At 54.2% G+C, this 22369-nt stretch overlaps 1 protein-coding gene across 3 annotated transcripts; it reads right to left on the bottom strand.

The window, feature by feature from the left end:
• Positions 1–22294, bottom strand: TEAD4 (TEA domain transcription factor 4). Of its 3 annotated transcripts, none has more exons than XM_038768058.1 (11): positions 22278–22294; positions 14952–15206; positions 11228–11292; positions 10417–10479; positions 8980–9077; positions 8814–8875; positions 7405–7535; positions 6023–6196; positions 2337–2477; positions 720–872; positions 1–216 (listed from the first exon to the last, which is right to left on the bottom strand). In XM_038768058.1, exons 2-11 carry the CDS (start codon positions 15037–15039, stop codon positions 103–105), a joined length of 1089 nt encoding a protein of 362 aa, XP_038623986.1. In that variant the 5' UTR covers positions 15040–15206; positions 22278–22294; the 3' UTR covers positions 1–102. The 3 variants fall into 3 exon arrangements, with proteins under 3 accessions (XP_038623986.1, XP_038623984.1, XP_038623985.1); XM_038768056.1 differs by lacking the exon at positions 22278–22294 and adding an exon at positions 20394–20606; XM_038768057.1 differs by lacking the exon at positions 22278–22294 and adding an exon at positions 20422–20606.
• Positions 22295–22369: the final 75 nt, after the last annotated feature.

Here is a 22369-nt window from a genome sequence, read left to right as displayed (position 1 = left end):
AGTGCAGAACACCGGGTTTATTTCGGGGACCTTCAATCTGAGCCCAGCGCGTCCGGTGGTGGGGTGTACTGTGAACCCCCAGCCCCTGCTCACTCCCTGAGACTAATCCTTCACCAGTCGGTAGATGTGGTGCTGAGCTCCGTGCTCGCTGGAGGACACCTCGAACACATAAGCGATGCACAGCAACGTCTCCTGGGTGTCTCTGTTCATCACCACCTGGATGTGGGGGTAAAATGGAAGAAGGACAAGAAAAGCAGTGTGGCCTAGTGGAAAGAACACAGGCCTGGGAGGCAAAGGACCTGGATTCTACTTCCAGTCCTGCTACGTGTCTGCTGTGTGACCGCGGGCAAATCATTTCTCCGGCCTTCACCTCATCTGTAAAATGAAGGTTATATCCTACTTCCTCTTTCTTAGGTTGTGAGCCCCATGTGAAACAGGACCCGTGTCCAACGTGATTACCTTGTATCTACAGTGTTTCACACATAGTACGTGCTTAAAAAGTACTATAATTATTATCAGTACCTTTTAGGGGGAGACGGCTGCTGCTGTTTCCAGCCACCCCCCCACCAGGTCCCGGGGGTCCTGACTCAAAATGACCAGACGTCCTATATGAAATGGGACGCTAATGTATTGTTGGACTCTGATCCGCCACCCACACGCCCAATCGGGGACTAGATGAAGGCCTCGCCTGTCTTTGGTCCGGGGCGGGGGGCGCCCACCTGAAGGATGGTGAAGTTTTCCAGCACGCTGTTCATCATGTATTTCTCAGGCAGGTGCTTGAGTTTGTGGATGAAGTTGGTCATGTATTCGCACAGCGGGGAGCGGTGGATGCGGTAGGAGTAGTGGCCATTCTCGTAGCGGGCATATTCCGTCTGTGGGGGTGGGGGGAGGGAGGGCCCCCCGGTTCATGGGTTCAGGCTTTCTCCCTCACCACCCCCCACCCCACAGTGGCCCCAACACCTCAGCCACTAGTCCCTGCCCCTACCCCGTCTGATTGATTGCCCTTCACCAGGTCCCCGGCATGAAACCACAGTCCTTCCCCTGTGAGTGCCAGGTTGACATCGGGATGGGCAAGAGGGACTAGGTGATGTGGGTCGAAGCCAGGAGATTACAGGCAACTGCTAGGATCCAGCCTTGAAAATGCGGTTTGCTCTCCATTATTCAGGGACCGCTGGGCCGGCAGGTGGATTAACCGTGCCTCGTGCTTCCCCCACTCCACCTCCTCCCTGTGGGCAGCTTCAATCTTGCCCTGCTCACTCCCCCCACCACCATCGGTTCTGCAGAACCTGAGGACCAGAGGAGGATAGCCACTTGTTCAAGGCTACCTATCGTGGCTGGATTACTGAATCAGCCTCTTTTCTGACCTCCCAACTTCCTGTCTCTCCCCACTTCAGTCCATACTTCACTCCGCTGCCCAGATTATCTTTCTACAGAAACGTTCTGGGCATGTCACCCCCCTCCTCAAAAATCTCCAGTGGTTGCCTATCAACCTCCATATCAAGCAAAAACTCCTCACTATTGGCTTCAAAGCTCTCCATCACCTTGCCCCCTCTTACCTCACCTTTCTTCTATCCTTCTACATCCGAGCCTGCACACTCCGCTCCTCTGGTGCTAACCTTCTCATTGTACCTCATTCTCGCCTGTCCACCATCAACCTCTGGCCCACGTCCTTCCTCTGGCCTGGAACACCCTCCCTCCTCAAATCTGCCAAACAACCACACTTCCCCCCCTTCAAAGCCCTACTGAAGGCTCACCTCCTCCAAGAGGCCTTCCCAGACTAAGCCTCCCTTTTCCTCAGCTCCCCCTCCCCTCCCCATCACCCCGACTTGCTCCCTTTGCACTACTCCCCTCCCCGCCCACAGCACTTGTGTATATACGTACACACCTATAATTCTATTTATTTACATTAATGCCTGTTTACTTGTTTTGATGTGTATAAATCTATAATTCTATTTATATTGATGCCTGTTTACTTGTTTTGATGTCTGTCCCCCCCTGCCATACTGTAAACCTGTTGTGGGCAGGGATTATCTCTATTGCTGAATTGTACTTTCCAAGTGCTTAGTACAGTGCTTTGCACACAGCAAGTGCTCAATAAATACGATTGAATGAATGAATGATTGTGGCAGGGCCAGAAGTCTTTCCAGCCCCTGCCTTGAGGCCAATCTGCTTCTCTAGGGAGCCCTTCCTGAGTTCCCCTCTTCTAAGACGGCCTGGGCCCTACAGGGTCAGAATTCAACCACCACCCTGCTCTGGCCCTGAGCCCAAACCAGAGTGTTGTTCCCCCTTAACTCCAGCCAATCTCGTCCCTGACCGCCTACCACCCGGGTCCTTACCTCCACCTTCTCCACCACCTGCTTGCCGAAGGAGCAGACCTTAGTGGAGCAGGTGATGGTCATGTTCTCGGGACTCTCATAGTGGCTGGACACCCCGTAGAAGGACCCCGCTTCGTCCTCGATGTTGGTGTCGAGGTCAGCCTGGAGCGGCAGGACAGACCTCAGGGCAAACTAGGTCAACTAGGTCTCTAAGCAGTGGACTCAAGGGCAGGGGGAATGATTCAGGTTATTCCCGTCGGGGTGGAGGGGAGTGGGGTCAGGGCAGGAGCCACCATCCATCTCTTCCCCCCTCCACACCCCCAAATCTAGTCCATGTCCCTCACTGCTGCCTGGAGGCCAGCATGGGCCCAATTTTCACCCTGCTCAGCCCAATTCCGAGGCGAAGGGCTGCGGTGGGGGAAAAACAGCAGACCCCAAACGCGCCTCTCTCTCCCCCTGCCCCGGCCCCCTCCAACCCCGACGGTTCCCGAAGTGACCGCTAGAGGGCGCGCCGCCCTCGTTTGCCTCTCCTCGGGGTTGGGCGGGGGAGACCCCTCCCGCTGATTGAGTGAGGGTGGGGGCGGAATAATAATAATAATAATAATAATGTTGGTATTTGTTAAGCGCTTACTATGTGCCAAGCACTCTTCTAAGCGCTGGGGGAGAGACAACATAATCAGGTTATCCCACGTGGGATAACCCCCCTCTCCATCCCCCCCATCTTACCTCCTTCCCTTCCCCACAGCACCTGTATAGACGTAAATATGTCTGTACATATTTATCACTCTATTTATTTACTTGTACATATCTATCCTATTTATTTTATTTTGTTAGTATGTTTGGTTTTGTTCTCCGTCTCCCCCTTTTAGACTGTGAGCCCACTGTTGGGTAGGGACCGTCTCTAGATGTTGCCAACTTGGACTTCCCAAGCGCTTAGTACAGTGCTCTGCACACAGTAAGCGCTCAATACGATTGATTGATTGATTGATTGATTGATTGGGGCTCAGTCTTCATCCCCATTTTATAGATGAGGGAACTGAGGCCCAGAGAAGTTAAGTGACTTGCTCAAGGTCACCCAGCTGACAAGCGGCGGAGCTGGGATTAGAACCCACGACCTCTGGCTCCTCAGCCTGCGCTCTTTCCACTGAGCCACGCTGCTTCTCGAAGCATAAGAGCTGCGTTACCGATTTCGAGACCTGCGGGGAGCTAGGCCGCAGAGCAGACCCGAACACTCACAGCCTCCGCACTGGGACACGAGCCAGGCACCACCGGGAAGTTTCTTCCTAAAAATAACCCGACTCCTGGGTTCCTTAGCCCAGGAGAAGAAAAGCAGCGAGAGCACGGGCTTTGGAGTCAGAGGTCATGGGTTCGAATCCCGGCTGTGCCACATGACTGCTGTGTGACCTTGGGCAAGTCACTTCACTTCTCAGAGCCTCAGTTACCTCATCTAAACTGGGGATGATGACTGTGAGCCCCACGCGGGACAACCTGATCACCTTGTATCCCCCCAGCTCTTAGAACAGTGTTTTGCACATAGTAAGCGCTTAACAAGTGCCATTATTATTATTATTATTATTAACTCTGGGAACAGCAGACTCCTAGGAACCTTAACTCTTAGAATCCTTAACTCCTGGGAACACCCTGTCCCTGGTAACATCTCGACCTCGAGGGCTCCCCTAAATTGACTCTGCCTTTTAACCTTTTTGTCCCCTTGCTTCCTCCCCAAACCACCCCCACTGCCACCCCAGGTCTGGGCCGCTGCCCTTCTGATTCCACTTGTCCTCCCTGCCCTTCTCTTTCCCCATTGCCCACCTGCCCCTGCCCACAATAAGATTCTTCTCAGTGGAAAGAGCCCAGGCCTGGAAGTCAGAGGTCATGGGTTCTAATCCCGGCTCCGCCACTTGTCAGCTGTGTGACTTTGGGCAAGTCACTTCACTTCTCTGGGCTTCAGTTACCTCGTCTGTAAAACGGGGATGAAGACTGTGAGCCCCACGTGGGACAACCTGATAACCTTGTATCTATCTCAGCGCTTGGAACAGTGCTTGGCACCTAGTAAGCACTTAACAAATACCATCATCATCATTATTATTACTATTATCATCATCATCAATCGTACTTATTGAGCACTTACTATGTGCAGAGCACTGTACTAAGCGCTTGGGAAGTACAGATTGGCAACATATAGAGACAGTCCCTACCCAACAGTGGGCTCACAGTCTAAAAGGGGGAGACAGAGAACAAAACCAAACATACTAACAAAATAAAATAAATAGAATAGATATGTACAAGTAAAATAAATAAATAAATAGAGTAATAAATATGTACAAACATAGATACATATATACAGGTGCTGTGGGGAAGGGTTACAGAGAGGGCAAGGATACTGCCTGAAGCCACACAGCAAATCAGGAGGAGGTTTACCACACCCACCCACCAGGTTAGGACCCCTCCTCTTGCTTAATAGTAATAATTGTGGTATTTCTTAAGCATTTACCATGTGCCAGGCACTGTACTAAATACTGGAGTAGATACAAGCCAGATTGGACACAGTCCATGTCCCACATGGGGTTCACAGTCTTTTTACAGATGATTGTAGGGACTGTTTCTAACCTGATTTGCTTGTATCCACCCCAACCCTTAGTACAGTCCCTGGCACATAGTAAGTGCTTAACAAATACCATAATTATTATTATGAGGTAACTTAGGCCCAGAGAAGTGAAGCGATTTGCCCAGGGTCATACAGTAGACAAGTGACAAGCCTGATAAGGACCCAGGTCATTCTAACTCCTAGGCCCAGGCTCTATTCTCTAGGCCATGCTGCTTGGGTCATGCCTGGGAGCCTTGAGCCCAGGGCGTAGTGGGTGACCCTGCCAGGGACAACTGCCTGGTGAGGCAGAGCAGGTGCTCCAGGCTGACTCAGGATGGGGGGCAGGGATCAGCCCAGGCCTAGTGTCACTGTCCCAAGACAGCTGGGTGTGACCTCTCCAAGACCCCTCATTCCTCAGAGATGAGACCAGTCCAGCTACCTGCTCCAGGGTGGATGGGAGCAGGATGGGCCTTGAGGTGGGCTGGACTGTAGGGGGGTCTCTGTCTGCCTGGGGTGGAAGTGAGATGCACCACGGGGTGTGCTGGTGGGGGGTCTGGACCCCAGGGTGCGGGGTCCCTGCCTGCCAGTGGAAGATCTCCCCCAGGACAGTAAGTCTCTATGCGCTCACCAATCCTTTGCTGCCCTGGGTAACTCACCTCTTCCCCGCAACCCTGCAGCCCCCAAACCATGGCCACAACAGTTCAAAGCAGAGCCCACCCGTGCCCCATTTTCTCCTATTAGATCTGCTGTCCACATCCCCATCCTCGCTAAAGCTCCCACCCCCTGGTTTCCAGGCTCTCTGCTAGCATTCCCCATCTCGGTTCCATTCCCCCTTTGCACAACTCCCCAGGATGCACTCTTTGCTCTGCCCGGGCCACCCTGCTCGGTGCCCTGTGCTCTACTCTCCCGTCTCCCTCTCCTCCCTCATGCTGTACCCCAATTCTGGGACTCCCCCCACCCCTTCATATTCACCAGACCACAGCTCTCCCCCTCTGCAAAGCCACCTCCCCACTAGTCTGGAAAATCCTCCAGGGCAGGGATAGGACACTGCTCTGCCCACAGTAAGTGCTCACTAAATATTATTGACTGATTGTCCCGTCCCGTCCCGCGGCTGGCTCACCCAGAACTTGACGAGGAAGAAGGCGTCGGGGGGGCCGCGCTGGTACAGCTCCCTGAGGCCCCCCTTCTTCTCCGGGAATTTGTTGTAGATTTGGCGGATGTCCACCGCCTCGAGGTAGGGGGCTCTGTCGCTGGGGCAGGTCTGCCCAATGTGCACGAATAGGTGCTTGTGGTACTAAGGGGACAACACGGGGGGCTTGCCAAGGGGCGCTCGCTGGGCGGAGGGGAAGGGGGCATTTCAGGGGCAGGGAAGGGGGAGAGACAGCAGAAGAATCTCCAGTTCTCTAGAAACCACCCAGGCCACCACCATGCTCATCACTTCCCAACTCAACTCCAGCATCAGCCTTCTGTCTCTCCCCACTCTAGTCCATACTTCACTCTGCAGCCTAGATCATTTTTCTACAGAAACTTTTGTTCCATGCTTCCCCACTCCTCATGACCCTCCAGTGGTTGTCCATCTACCTCTGCCTCAAACAGAAACTCCTTACCATCAGCTTTAAAGTACTCAATCACCTTGCCTCCTCCTACCTTACTCCCACCGTGATTTCCTGTTACAACCCAGTCTGCACACTTTGCCCCTCTAATAACGACCTACTTAATATACCTCGATCTTGTCTATCTCGCCTCTGACACCTTGCCCATGACCTGCTTCTGGCCTGGAACTCCCTACCCCTTCATATCCGACAGATTCATTCATTCATTCAATCGTATTTATTGAACGCTTGCTGTGTGCAGAGTACTGTACTAAGTGCTCGGAAAGTACAATTCAGCAACAGATAGAGACAATCCCTACACAACAACGGGCTTACAGTCTAGAAGGGGGAGATCACCACTCTCCCCACCTTCAAAGTATTATTAAAATCACATCTCCTCCAAGAGGCCTTCCCTCATTTCCAATTCACCCACCCTTCTGTGTCACCTGTGCACTAGGATCTGTACTCCTTAAGCGTTTGATATTCACCCCACAGCATTAAGTACACATCCTTATATTCTGCCATTTCCCTTGTCTATAATTTAATCTAATGTCTGCCTCCCCCTCTAGACTGGAGGCTACTTAGGACAGGGGTCATGACTATCAACTCTATAGCATTTACTCTCCTACAGTGCTTTGCACACAGTAAGCGCTCAATAAATACCACTGATTGACTGGCTGAGAGGCCAGAGAGAGGGAGAGGAGGCTGGATTGAGAGGGACAGCAGCAGAGATGGGGGAGAGCAGTTGGGGTGGAGGGGAAAGCAGAGAGGTGAAGAGAGAGCAGTGGGGTAGGGAGTAGCGGGGGACGGAAGGAGAGCAGTGATGGGGCAGAGGGAGAGCAGCGATGCGGAGGTGGGAGCGAGCTGAATCCAGGCTCGAGCAGCAGAGGCAGGAGCAGGCAGCACCTACCGTGTCTGGATCCCGTTGACGCTCCAGGAAAGCGGAGAACTCGATCATCCAGAGCTTGGGGCCGGCCACGCTTCGGCCTTGCCAGGGCGGGGCGGGCGGGGACCCACAGGGCCTGACCGGGGATTCGAACCCTGCACACACACACACACACACACACACACGAACCTCAAGAGTTTGCCCACCACCACCCTACACATATATGCGAATACACACACACAAGTACACATATGCAATCGCATATACACACTGGCCCAGACATTAAGGCATGCGCACACGCGCACACACACAACACAGAAACAGATACTAACACGCGGTCAAACAGATGCATGTTGCCAACTTGTACTTCCCAAGCACTTAGTATAGTGCTTTGCACAAAGTAAGCGCTCCATAAATACAATTGAATGAATACAGAAGCACACATGCACGCTTACACATGCACACAGACTCCTCTCAGGCTAAGGACCCAAGGTCCCTCTTCCCACTTATGCCCCTTGTTTGAACTCGAAGATAAACCCAAGTTTCTTTGGGAAGCCTCCCACCTCTACTGTGGCTCCACCCTATCGCTCCTATTGCGGGTGGCAGGTGAGAGGGGTTAGGGCATGGGTAAGGAGGTTCCTGGAGGACAGGGTCGAGTCCCCTAACTCTATTGTGCTCTCCCGACTGCTCAGTCCAACACTACTGCACACAGTATTATCATTATTATCAAATGCCGTCAAGTCGTTTCCGATTCATAGCGACTCTGTGGATATATTTTCTCCAGAATGACCTATCTTCTGCCATAATCCGTATCCTTGCTAACGGTTCTTCCATTATCATTGTTGTTGCTTCTATTATGTGCCAGGCACTGTACTAAGCACTGGGGTAGTGCTTGGCTAAGCACTTAGATCAGTGCTTGGCACATACTAAGCTCTTAACAAATACCAGCATTATCATTATTACAAGCAAAGTGGATTGGACACAGTCCCTGTCCCACATGGGGCTAACGGTCTCAATCCCCATTTTACAGATGACATAACTAAGGCACAGAGAAGTTAAGTGACTTGTACAGGGGCATTTAACCGACAAGTGGTGGAGCCGGGATTAGAACCCATGTCCTTCTGAGTCCCAGGACCATGCTCTTTCTACTACACCATGCTGCTTCTCTATCCACTTTTCCCTGGACTTTTCTATGGATACACTGGTACAGTAGGCGCTCAATAAATAAGACTGATTGGGAAAGGTCGAGGCAAGAGTGCAGGAAGTCGCTCGATATTTCAGATGGGGAGACTGAGACCAGCCCCAGGGACCGGGAAGAGGGGCGAGGCCAGCGGTGGACGGAGGGACAATCAAGCCTGTGCAGGTAAACGAGATAGGGGGCAAGTAGAGGGGTGGGTCAGATGGCCGAGGATGGGGCCGGGGGGCGCTCCCACCTGAAGGAGACAGTGTAGGCGGCAGCTGGGCAGTGAAGACTTGCTGAGGGCACAGTGTGAAGCTGTAGGAAATGAGGGAGAAACGCGTGGGTCCCCTGCCCCCCGAGAATCTCTTCCAAAAGGTAGAAATCTGAGGTCTGAGGTTGGGCGATTCAATCCTACTCACTCGTGGGGAGACCCAGCTTGTCCCGGAAAAGCCCCTGGCCAAAACTGGGAGAGGAAGATTGTGGGTGAGCCAGGCGGGGCAGTCCGGAGAGGGCGGGTCTGCGGGACAGATAGATGAACAGATGAACAGAGAGGTCAGCGGGGACGCCGGAGACAGAGCAGCACAGTCCAGGCCATCTTCTGGACACCACAGGGTGCTAGAGCACCAGACCCAACCACTCTGAGGAAGCTTTCTTCCTGTGGGTCAGCTGGAAAAACAGCACAGCCCCTGCGCCCTCCAGCCCTGCTTTCCTCTGGGGATGTGAAGGGCAGGGGAGGGTGATCATCTGCTGCCTCAGTTCCCACCTTGTCCAAAGGGCCTTGCTTGGCCTGGCCAGGAAGTTGGAAGGCTGTGGCTGGGCGGGATTTAGAGACCCTTAGGAGCCCCGCCCCTAGAGCCCCCTCCCCATTCCCCCTGCTCACCCCTGAGACGGAGGGGTGGGCCAGGCCCTGGGATCGCGCCATTTTACCGTGGAAGGCGGTGGCTGCGAGGATCTGGGCCGACGGTATAAGGACCAGGTTCTGCAGCGCTTTATCCTTAGCCACCTGATCCTGGCCTGGGGGAGGGGCCAGCTGACCGTGACGCCATGGGAGAGGGTCCTGCCCTTGCATCCCTCCCCCAAGGGAGATGATGGGCAAAGTCCCCCAGCTCGGAGTCCTAACCCTCCCCACCGGGGCAGCCAAGGACCACTGTCTAGGTGGCTCAAGATTCTCCCAGAGGGTTCCCGGGACTTCCTCATGCTCAGCTACATCCTCCCGGAGAGTCTGGAGGGAAAAGTGCCTGGGAGCGGAGCAGCCAGCTGCGAGGGCAGTAGGACTGGAGATACAGGCCCCAATTGGGGTTCCACTTGTTCTGTTCAGATCTCTCTTCTGTCCGGAGACTCAGGGGATGTAAGCCTGGAGTCCGGCCCAGATAGCTGTCGTGGAGACGATGGCTTCATCCTCACAGCTGGAACCAGGGCGCTCTGGCCCCATGGCCCCCAAAGCTGGGACTCGGGGGCACCAATCTCATCGCCCCGACAGCTTGGTCTTGGGGGCACCGGCCGCATCACCCCCAGAACTGGAACCTGGGGCACTAACCCCATCTCTCCCACAAGCTGGAACCCAGGGGCACCAGCCCTATCGCCCCCTCAGCTGGGACTCAGGGCACCAGCCTCATTATCCTCAGAGCTGAGACTCGGGGGCACCGTTCACTTCTTCCCCAGAACTGGGACCCACAGGTACCGGCCCATCGTCCCCACAGTTTCATTATACTCTCCCAAGTCTTTGGTACAGTGCTCTGCACACAATAAGTGCCCAATAAATATGATTGAATAAATGAACCTGGAGACACCAGGCCCATTGCCACCTCCCCAACTATTTACTAGGATACTTTCCACCCCCCACAGGCCAGCCATACCTTCAGTTTGGCCTGGATCTCCCTGGCTTTGCGGCGGGCCAACACCTGGATGTGACTGGAAACCTGTAATGAGCAGGGGAGGACGAGGGTCCAAGAGACAGCCTGGAGTCCTCCCTGCTGCCATTCAACTGATCGACCGGGGCCCTACCTCCACAGCTTCTGCCCAATAGTGGGTGACTGCTGGGGGCAGAGGGCACTGGACTAGACACTTAGGAAAATGGAAGAAACAACCCCTGCCTTTATGCAATTTACAGTTTAGAAAGAGACAGCAGTAGTAGCAGTACTCGTTGTAGTTTTTATTGAGTATCTCCTTGGTGCAGGGCACTGTACTACATGCTTGGGAATTACAGAATAGTAAAATGATATGTTCCTTACCCATAATGTGTTTGCACTGTAATGATAGAGATGGACATGATGACTGTACCGTAGTTAGTAGTGAGTAGATATCGATAACACGCAAATCAGATAAATAAGCAATAGATAAATCCATGAGGGGGTGACGACTAGATAGCATGGATCAGAGAAGACCCCCTAGAAGAGGTGGCTTTCAGGGAGGCTTCGAAAGGGCAGGGGTGCCATTGGTGACCTGGCAGGGTGGCAGGCAGAGAGGTAGTTCCTGACCAGGGAAGAAGTTAGAAGGAACCAGAGATGGAAGAGCAGGCAGCCAGAGGCAGTGGGGGAAGGTTTGCTTGCAGGGAGACAACAGGGAGGCAAGAGGGGAAGAGCTGGAGGGACAAGGAAGGGGCAGGACATGGGGCATGGGGCAAGGTGTGGCAGGGTGCAGAAGAGGTGGGGCGAGGCAGTCACCTACCTGCTTTCGGGTGCGCGTTTTCCCAGTCCGTAGTTTGATGTAACGGGCTATCAGCTCGTTTCTGCCTGTAGAGGCCGCAGGGTGGAGTGAGATCGGAGACAGGCCAGGCAGTGGCCGTGGGGGCACAACGTAGGTTGGAGGCCTGCACCCTGTCCCCCCCAAAGCGACCACCACCGCCCCCAGTCCTCCCACCTTCCTCCATGGCTGGCACCTAGCTGGGGTGTCGGAAACCCAGCTGTACCCAGTTCCGACCCAAGAGAGCCGAGTCCGGTGGGGAGAAGTGAGCACTCAATAAATACCATTGATTGACTAATTGATTGAGAAGCTGGAAAGTGGGGGCGGGCATCCAGCCGAGCCCGGAACAGAAACCTTAAAGGGGTCAGAGGTGGGTTCACTTTAGGGAAGGGTGGGAGTAAAAGGGGTGGTGAGGGAAAGGGATCAGACCATTCCACATCTCCAGCTGTCCCCCAGGGACCTAGCACGGACCATCCAACACCCCTGACTCCCCCCACAGGGACCTAATGCTGGCCACCCAACATCCCCGACTCTTCCCCAGTGATCCAGCCCGGGCCGCCCAGCACCCCGACTCTCCCCAAGTAGCCAGCATAATTGGTGACTCTGTACCAAGCACTGTGCTGAGCAATGTGGAGATGCAGGATGATCAGGCCTCACCCGGTCCTCTGTCCCTCACATTTAGCATGGCTGACACTGAGCCCCTGGCCGGAAGACAGACAGCCCTGGGGGCCATCTGAGGCTCGGGGAGGGCTGTGCCAACCAGCTGGATCCCGAGCAGTGGGGGTGGGGGCGGGCATGAGGTCTGGGCTTCGTTCTCCCCACACTCCTCCCTTGCCCCTGTGCCCCTTCCCTGGCCGGCTCTCGTGTCCCAGGCCCAGAATAGCCCAGCCCGGTGACACCGGCCAACAGTTGTGGATTCTCCAAGGGAACCATCGCATCATGTTTCAGAGGGACGGAGGGAAGGGGGCATTCTTCCTGCTTCCCCAGGACCCGAGAGATCATTTTGGCCATTCCTCTCCCACCTGGGCACATCATTTAGTTACACTCTAACCGCACCCCCCTATTCATGAGGACATGGTTATCCCAACGACAGACTCCACAGCCCCTGGGGAAGGGTTGAGTGTTGGGGGAGGGAAGTGGAGAAGACACAGAGATGAGGAAGAGAACCCCAAACCCCATCTCTCCCCAGGCAGCGCATCCCCTTCATCTCCCCCACTCCCTCGGTCTCCCCTCTCTTTTTACTTTTCTTTCATTCATTCATTCAATTGTATTTATTAAGCGCTTACTGTGTGCAGGGTGCTGCAGTAAGCACTTGGGAATGTACAATACAGCAATAAAGAGTGACAATCCCTGTCCACAACGAGCTCCCAGGGGCCAGGTACCACCCAGGTAGCAGGATCAAACAGTTTTCTAAACCTTGATCCAGACTCGTCTGTGACTCCCTATGATGGGGGACTCACCTCCCTTTACCTCTCGCCCCCACCCCACCACCGCCATGATCAGCTCTTTATTTCACTGCAAAAATCCGGACCCTTGAGAAGGCCGGCTCGGGACTGAGGGTGTGTGACGGACAGGGGTCCTGCCATAGGAAAATAGACAGGCAGACAGCGAGGAGGACGGTGGGTTGACTTACGGGCAGCGAGGAGAGAGGGAAAGCTGATGGAGCAGTGGAGGAGAGCAGAGGAAGAACGGAGGAGAGGCAGAGGAAGACGTATGGAGGCGGGAGCAGACCCTGGAACACCCTGCTGGGGGTGAATGGTGCCAGAGACCCTCACAGTGATGGTGAAGGAGTGGAGTTGTGGGGTCAGGGAGAAATTCAGACTATCACACTTCTTCCCTTCAAAGCCCTACTGAAGGCTCACCTCCTCCAAAAGGCCTTCCTGGACTAAGCCCCCCTTTTCCTCAGCTCCCCCTCCCCTCCCCATCACCCTGACTGGCTCCCTTTGCTCTACCCCCTACTCCTCCCCACAGCACTGTGTATATATGCACAGACCTATAACTCTATTTATTTACATTAATGCCTGCTTACTTGTTTTGATGTGCATATATCTGTAATTCTATTTATTTATATTGATGCTATTGATGCCTGTTCATTTGTTTTGATGTCTACCTCCCCCCTTCTAGACTGTAAACCCATTATGGGCAGGGACTGTCTCTCTTTACTGCTGAATTGTACTTTCCAAGTGCTTAGTACAGTGCTTTGCACATAGTAAGCGCTCAATAAATACGACAATGAATGAATCAGAGACATCAGGGCCAAGGACGACAAAGCCTTTGGAAACTCACCACACCTGGGCCACACCTGGAGAGAGTGTCACATCCTGGTCCTCTCCTCCCTGCCTCCCCCTCTCCACACTCCCCTCTCCCTGCACCCCCAGGACAGGCCCTCAGAAGCTGACTTTTTCACCTACAAATCAGGGTCTTTGCTCCCGCTTTCTCCCCCTGCCCCCAGATCTCCTGCCTCTGGGCATTGGCTTGGAGGGGTTAGTGTTATAGTCCAGTGTTGTAGCCAAGCCGGGAGCTGGGGCGGGGATGGGGCTGAGAGAGGCAAGAACTCCATGAACCAGCCACGACTGTGTGCCAACCCCCACTCCCCTCCCCTTGTGTGGGTGAGGTCACGGCTATCCTTAGTCCCTGGCCGGCCAGGTGACACTTGAGAGCCATAGCCCAGGACATGCGTCGTCTCACCCCTGAGAGGAGGGGGCCCACGAGCCCAGCCAAGGTCCGCTGCCTGGAAGCTGGCCAGGGCGGGGAAGCAGGTGCTATGTCCAGGGCTCCCAGACACTAGCCGAGATCTGGGTCACCTGCCCTCCTAAAGGCCCCCATCCAGGCCTGTCTCTCTGCCAGGCAGGAGGAGGGGCTCGGCCTCTGGTCACTCCTGGACCACTAAGATCCCTTCTACTTTTCCCTCCCTCCTCCCATCTCCACCTCCTTCCCCCACTCCGAGGGTTGACCCTGGAGGCTCCCCCCATCTAACACTACCCCTAAACCACCCCTCTCCCTCTGAGGGTCTTTGGTAGGGGGGTGTTTCAGGTCAGCGTCTAAGCTGGCCGGCCATGGCCCTTCCTCATTCTGAAGTGGAGCCAAAAGTCCAGGTGGTCAGGGACTGAGACAGGCCAGGGATGGCCAGGGATTTCCGGTCACCTCACAAGGGGAGGGCAGGCAGGGAGAGATTCTAGGCAAGGGGAAGAGGGAGGGAGGAAACAGAAGATCAGCCTGAATCTGGTCATGGAGTCTCAGCGTGGGCAGAGACACGACACTTTACATTTTGGTCACGCCAGACACACCACGCTCAGGCCCAGAACTGACCACATCAGCCGGCCGCTCAGAGGCAAGGCAACCTAGGGGGAGGAAGATGAAGGGAAAGCAAGGGGAGGAAACAGAGGGGCTGGGAGATGGCAGAGCTGGGTTTCAGTCCCAGCTGTGCTGCCCCAGGCTGCTGTGGAACCTTGGCCATATCATTCAACTTCTCTAGGCCTCAGCTTTCTCATCTATGAAGTGGGGAGAATGAGACCCGTCTCCTGGGAATGCGGGAAGGCCAGAATGGGATCCTGGAAGGGGAGAGTGCTCTGGAGCAGCCCGCAGACTCTGCTCTTTCTCCTTCTTTTTGGGGACCCTCCCGGGGGCTTGGATGTCCTCCCAGTTTCTGTGGAGGGTCCCAGGCCCCCCACATCCCAGCCCCGGGTTTTCACCCCCGCCCCTTCCATACCGTACATCTTGCCCTCATCTGACAGGATGATCTTGCGCCGGCCGCAGGGTGGGTAGATGGCCAGGGCCTCCTGGAAGCTGTGCTCCATGGCAGGGCCCCACACGCCCTCGGCGTCATAGTCACTCGGCTTCTCCAAAGCCTCGCTCCCTCCGGACACGTTGCTCCCGGCCGGGGAGGTCGGAGAGCCCCACTCGTTAGAGGTAATGGTGCCGGCGAGGCCCTCAAATGTTCGGCTTGTAGAAGCGGCTGTGGGCCCTGGAGGGGTCAGGAAAAGACAGAAGGCATTAGGGCCGGGCAGGGCAGAGACTAAGGGCGGGCAGGGCCAGGCGAGGGCTAGAGAGGGTGTCTGTGTGTTGCGGGGGAGAGGGGATGGAGTGGGGGGGGACAAGACTAGGGCCTTGCAGGGCATGGTTAAGGATGGGGGGGGGATAAGGTGGAGCCAGGAGTGAGCTAGGGCCTGGACGGGTGGGGGCTAGGGCTGGGGTGGGCAAGCAGAGCAAGGCAAGGTGGGCCTAGGACAGTGCCGAGCAGGCCACAGGGATCCAGGAAGGACCTCACCGCCCCGGGTGACTTGAGCCCATCCATGGGCTTGAAGCAGGAGGCTGACCTCTCCGAGCCTCAGTCTGTGCAATGGGGAAGCGGTCTGGCTTCCCAGGACGGCAGCACGCACTCCAGGGAGCCCCCCAGGGCCCAAAGCCAGACTGCTCCCTGGGAGGGTGGCCTGGACCCCTCCTCCTCTCCCTCCCTCCAGGCACCCAAAGAGTCTGAATAGGAGTGGGGCGAGGCCCCCTTATGCGGCCTGACCCCAAGACATTTGTGGACACCACCTCCCCTGCCCTGGCCTCCCCAGGTGAAGTGTCTCGGGGACCCAGACTGGAGTCCCCACCCGAGGCCTGGGGACAACAGGGACAGTGACGCCGGGCGACCCAGGGCCTGGCCCATCCATTACCGACCTGGAACTGAGACCTGCCCCCGACTCTCTGGGGACCCTGCCCTCCCCTCTCCAAGCCACCAGGGTCCCTGCTACACGAAGGCGAGAAGTCCCTCCAACCACCAACTGCAGACCAGGCCAGGCCTTTGCCCCTCCAGGCTGAGAGGGACAAAGGCAGTGACCAACTCTAACTACTCCCCTCCCTCAGTCTGGCTCCCAGAGCCCCACAGGAGGCTGGCAGGGGCAGGGTGGGGGGTGGGGAGGGAGAGGGGGTGAGGACAGATGGCATCATGAAGCCCTGGCTCAGATCAGCCACTAGCAGAATAAAAATAGCTCTGACTTCAGAGCCCTGAGCGCTCCCATCCCTGCCTGCCAAGATCACGGGGCAACTGCTCTCTGGCTCGTCTCCAAGGGCCACTTCCCATAGACGCTGCCCCAACCTATCCTCCCACCTCCTCGGGGCACCCGCTTCTGACCAAGCGCCTGGGCAGCCACCATTGCCCAGCTCCACCTCTACACAGCCAGGGATGGGCGCCTCTCTTTATCAATGAATTAGTCGATCCATCAACAATCAATCAGCTGTATTTATTGAGCTCTTATTGTGTGCAGAGTACCGTACTAAGTGCTTGGGAGAGTACAATATAACAGACATTCCCTGCCCACAGTGAGCTCAAGAGGGAGACTGACATTAATATCGATAAATAAATAACAGATGTAATAATTGTGGTATTTCTTAAGTGCTATGTGCCAGGCACTGTATTACGCACTGGGGTGGGTACAAGCAAATTGGGTTGGGCACAGTCTCAATCCCCATTTTATAGATGAGGTAACTGATAAGTGGGGCCGGGGGTGGAGGTAAATACAGGGACCAAATCAGGGTGATGCAGAATGCAGTGGGAGAAAAGGAAATGAGGCAACTCTCCCCATCTTGAAAGCCTCCAGGAGGCCTCCCCAGGTCACCTTCCTCTCTCCACCATCCCACTGTCATTTCAGCCGGTGTGTGTTCACAGTGTGGCCTCGGAGCCCTTCTACACCAATCCTTGCACATATGCTACAGTTTAAACACTTGTTCACCCACATATCCAGCTTCCTATCTGGACTGCCTGTCTCCCCTGTTAGACTGTCACCTACTGGAGGGCAGGGACTATATCTACTACACTGTGCTCTCCCACAAGGTCAGCACAGTACTCTGCAAACAGTAGACTGTAAATTCCTGGAGGGCAGGGGTGAGTTTGGGAGTGGGGTACAGCAGCTCCTCTGGCCCTCTGATCTAGTCTCTTCAGCATCCATCCACCCGTCCCTCCCCCTCCACACACCGCCTGCCAGGGAGAACCCCAAGTCACCAGTCACTGGCGGCTCCAGCTTCCTGTCCCTGAGATTCTGCCGAGGCCTATTGTTCCCCCCTAGTTTGAACCAGAGGAGGGGGAACCTTTCCACCGCCACCAATCCTAGATGCTCACACCTCCAACCCCCCATGCCTGCCCTTCTCGGCATCGAGCCACACACACACAAACACCTGGGGATGTCCATCTTCCCCTCTCTCCAGCTCACCCTGGATAGAGAAGCAGCGTGGCTTAGTGGAAAAAGCCTGGGCTTGGGAGTCAGAGGTCATGGGTCCTAATCCCAGCTCGGCCATTTATCAGCTGTGTGACTTTGGGCAAATCACTTAACTTCTCTGTGCTTCAGTTCCCTCATCTGTAAAATGGGGATTAAGACCATGAGCCCCACGTGGGACCACCTGATTACCTTGTGTCTACTCCAGCGCTCTCTTCCTCCCTTCAAGGCCCTACTGAGAGCTCACCTCCTCCAGGAGGCCTTCCCAGACTGAGCCCCTTCCTTCCTCTCCCCCTCGTCCCCCTCTCCATCCCCCTCATCTTACCTCCTTCCCTTCCCCACAGCACCTGTATATATGTATATATGTTTGTACATATTTATTACTCTATTTATTTATTTATTTTACTCGTACATATCTATTCTATTTATTTTGTTAGTATGTTTGGTTTTGTTCTCTGTCTCCCCCTTTTAGACTGTGAGCCCACTATTGGGTAGGGACTGTCTCTATATGTTGCCAACTTGTACTTCCCAAGCACTTAGTACAGTGCTCTGCACACAGTAAGCGCTCAATAAATACGATTGACTGACTGACTGCTTGGCACATAGTAAGCGCTTAACAAATACCATTATTATTATTAACCCCGTTTTACTCCAGGGTTTATCTGAGGGTGTCCTACCTATCATCCACCCTCTCATGAGGGAAGGCACGCAGGGAGGTGGTGGCGTAAACGTGGGAATGCTGGGCACAGGGGTTGGTTTTGTTAGTATGTTTGGTTTTGTTCTCTGTCTCCCCCTTTTAGACTGTGAGCCCACTGTTGGGTAGGGACTGCCTCTATATGTTGCCAACTTGTACTTCCCAAGAGCTTAGTACAGTGCTCTGCACACAGTAAGTGCTCAATAAATACGATTGATTGATTGATTTCCCCTCTTTCCCCCCAGGCTTCTGTCCCAGCAGGAGCGAGAGGTGGTTGAGTGGAGGGGGGACGCGTCTCCCACAGCCCTGGAGATACCGCCGCTGTATTCAGAATCAACTTGGAGAGCCCTAACTCCCCCAAACCCCCCACCCCGACCTCCAGCCCAGGGGAGAGAGGTGGGGACAGAGTTGGGCAGGAAGCGCCGGTGAAACACCGGGGTCCTTATTCCTGGAGGCGTGAGTCCGCTGGAGGGGTGCGAGGGGACAGAGGAAGGAGGACAAACACAATGAGGGAAGGCCAGAGACACAGACTCAGAGAGACACAGACACCCCGGGAGAATTGGGGACAAGGAACAGGAGGCCAGGGGGAAGGAGTAGGGAAGAGAGGGCAGGAGGGAAATGGGAGAGCAAATTTGTCTGGCACGTCAGAAGGTCTGAGAGGGAGCAGGAGGACAAGGAGGGGAGAATGGGCGGGGGGGGGGGGGGAAGGGGCTCGGTGGGCCGGAGAGGAGGGAGTCTCCACACACCTGAAGCAGGGGCCAGACCCTAGAACCCCATCCTGCAGCGGCCCCCTCCCCTTTCTTTCCCTCCCTCCCCACCGGGCCAGAGTCGGGAGCAGCGGGCTGGAATGTGGGGCATGAATAATGATAATAATAATAATAATAATAATAATAGCATTTATTAAGCACGTACTACGGGCAAAGCACTCTTCTAAGCACTGGGGAGGTTACAAGGTGATCAAGTTGTCTCACAGGGGGCTCACAGTCTTAATCCCCATTTTACAGATGAAGTAACTGAGGCACAGAGAAGTTAAGATACCTGTATATATGTTTGTACATATTTATTACTCTATTAATTAATTTATTTATTTTACTTGTACATATCTATTCTATTTATTTTATTTTGTTAATATGTTTGGTTTTGTTCTCTGTCTCCCCCTTCTAGACTGTGAGCCCACTGTTGGGTAGGGACTGTCTCTATATGTTGCCAACTTGTACTTCCCAAGCGCTTAGTACAGTGCTCTGCACACAGTAAGCGCTCAATAAATACGATTGATTGATTGATTGATTAAGTGACTTGCCCAAAGTCACACAGCTGACAATTGGTGGAGCCGGGGTTTGAACCCATGACCTCTGACTCCAAAGCCTGTGCTCTTTCCACTGAGCCACGCTGCCACGCAGGGCTCCAGGAGGAGACTGGCAGCGTCCCCCTGGGGGGGGCGGGGGGGGGGCTCCGGCCGAGGGCACTGGCCGCAGGAAGGCTGGACGATCAGCGACCCCAACCGCCTCGAGCGGGAGATAATAATAATAATAATAATAATAATAACAATAATGTTGGTATTTGTTAAGTGCCTACTACGTGACAAGCACTGTTTTAAGCGCTGGGGTAGATACAGGGTAATCAGGTTGTCCCACGTAGGGCTCACATCTTCATCCCCATTTTACAGATGAGGTAACTGAGGCACAGAGAAGTTAAGCAGCGTGGCTCAGCAGAAAGAGCACGGGCTTGGGAGTCAGAGGTCATGGGTTCAAATCCTGCCTCCGCCGCTGTGTGATTTTGGGCAAGCCTCAGTTAACTCATCTGTAAAATAGGGATTAAGATTGTGAGTCCCATATGGGACAACCTAATCACCTTGTATCCTCCCCAGCGCTTAGAACAGTGCTTTGCACATAATGAGCGCTTAACACCAAAATTTTTTTTGTGACTTCATCATCATCGATCGTATTTATTGAGCGCTTACTGTGTGCAGAGCACTGTACTAAGCGCTTGGGAAGTACAAGTTGGCAACATATAGAGACAGTCCCTACCCAACAGCGGGCTCACAGTCTAAAGTGACTTGCCCAAGGTCACACGGCTGACAAGCTGCAGAGCCGGGAATCCCAAATCCGGGCTCTTGCCACTAAGCCACGCAGACTCTCCCAGCATCGTGTCTTCCCCGGTGCCTCCAGGCCCGTCCCTTTAATCCCCCCCACTCCTCCACGGACTCCCCCAGTCTCCCTCCCTGGGGGTCCCGTAGCCCTCAGCCCCCCGGGACTCTCCTTACCCGGCCCCCTTGGAGAGCTGAGGCCTACCCCGTCTGGACGTCGCCGCTTGGCCCCTGGGGACCGGTGACAGCGGACCGGAGCCACACGAATCCAACTGGAGCCCAGAGTGCCAGGGAACCGGGTTCCCACCAAGGGCGTCTCGCTTCTCACCTGAGAATCGGGGGTCGGGGGTCTGAGCAAGGGGGGGCTGGACGAGGGGTCGGGGGGGTAACAGGCCGCTTCAGGTTGAAGCCCCTCTGACGGCTCCCTTCATCTGGGGTCCGCGGGAAGGGGGGGCGAGGGGCGGAGCAATGAGGGGCCCTGCAACGCTCATGCCCATGAAAGGCCTGAGGGGGTGGAGGGTTGACGGGGCCAGCCAGGGAGAGTAATAATAATAATGACATTTAATAATAATAATAATAATAATAATGACATTTATTAAGCGCTTACCATGTGCAAAGCACTGTTCTAAGCGCTGGGGAGGTTGCAAGGTGATCAGTTTGTCCCACGGGGGGCTCACAGTCTTCATCCCCATTTTCCAGGTGAGGCTCAGAGAAGTGAAGTGAAGAAGTGTATACGTTTGTACATATTTATTACCCTATTTATTTATTTATTTTACTTGTACATATCTATTCTATTTATTTTATTTTGTTAGTATGTTTGGTTTTGTTCTCTGTCTCCCCCTTTTAGACTGTGAGCCCACTGTTGGGTAGGGACTGTCTCTATATGTTGCCAATTTGTACTTCCCAAGCGCTTAGTACAGTGCTCTGCACATAGTAAGCGCTCAAATACGATTGATGATTGATGATGATGATGATGACTCGCCCCAAGTCACCCAAGCGGCGGACCCGGTATTTCAACCCACGACCTCTGACTCCAAAGCCCGGGCTCTTTCCACTGAGCCGCGCTGCTTCTCGCGCTTACTATGTGCACTGTTCTAAACGCTGGGGAGGTTACAGTAATAGTAATAATGATGGAATTTGTTAAGCGCTTACTATGTGCAAAGCACTGTTCTAAGTACTGGGGAGGATACAAGGTGATCAGGTTGTCCCACGTGGGGCTCACAGTCTTGATCCTCATTTTACAGATGAGGTAACTGAGGCACAGAGAAGTGAAGTGACTTGCCCAAAGTCACACAGCTGACAACCGGCAGAGCCGGGATTTGAACCCATGACCTCTGACTCCAAAGCCCAGGCTTTTTCCACTGAGCCACGCTGCTTCGGTGATCAAGTTGTCCCACAAGGGGCTCATAGTCTTAACCCCCGTTTTACAGATGAGGTAGCTGAGGCACAGAGAAGTTAACTGACTTGCCCAAAGTCACACAGCTGATAATTAATAATGCTGGCATTTGTTAAACGTTTACTATGTGCAAAGCACTATTCTAAGCGCTGGGGTGGGGCTCACAGTCTTAATCCCCGTTTTACAGATGAGGTAACAGACACAGAGAAGTTAACTGACTTGCCCAAAGTCACACAGCTGATAATTAATAATGCTGGCATTTGTTAAACGCTTACCACGTGCGAAGCACTGTTTTAAGCGCTGGGGGGATATAAGGCGATCAGGTTGTCCCACGTGGGGCTCACAGTCTTAATCCCCATTTTACAGATAAGGTAACTGAGGTACAGAGAAGTTAATGACTTGCCCAAAGTCACACAGCTGATAATTAATAATGCTGGCATTTGTTAAATGCTTACTACGTGTGAAGCACTATTCTAAGCGCTGGGGTGGGGATACAAGGCGATCAGGTTGCCCCACGTGGGGCTCACAGTCTTAATCCCCGTGTTACAGATGAGGTAACTGAGGCTTAGAGAAGTTGCCAACTTGTACTTCTCAAGCGCTTAGTACAGTGCTTTGCACACAGTAAGCACTCAATAAATACGATTGATTGATTGAAAGTGACTTACCCAAAGTCACAGAGCTGGCAAGTGGCGGAGCCCAAGCCAAGGGGAGCCGGACCACCTGGGTTCTACTCGCGGGTCCACCTCCCTTCTGGGGC

This window comes from Tachyglossus aculeatus, chromosome 27 (genome assembly GCF_015852505.1).
Source record: "Tachyglossus aculeatus isolate mTacAcu1 chromosome 27, mTacAcu1.pri, whole genome shotgun sequence".
Lineage (NCBI taxonomy): Eukaryota > Metazoa > Chordata > Mammalia > Monotremata > Tachyglossidae > Tachyglossus > Tachyglossus aculeatus.
This window is presented reverse-complemented; position numbering and strand designations above follow the sequence as displayed.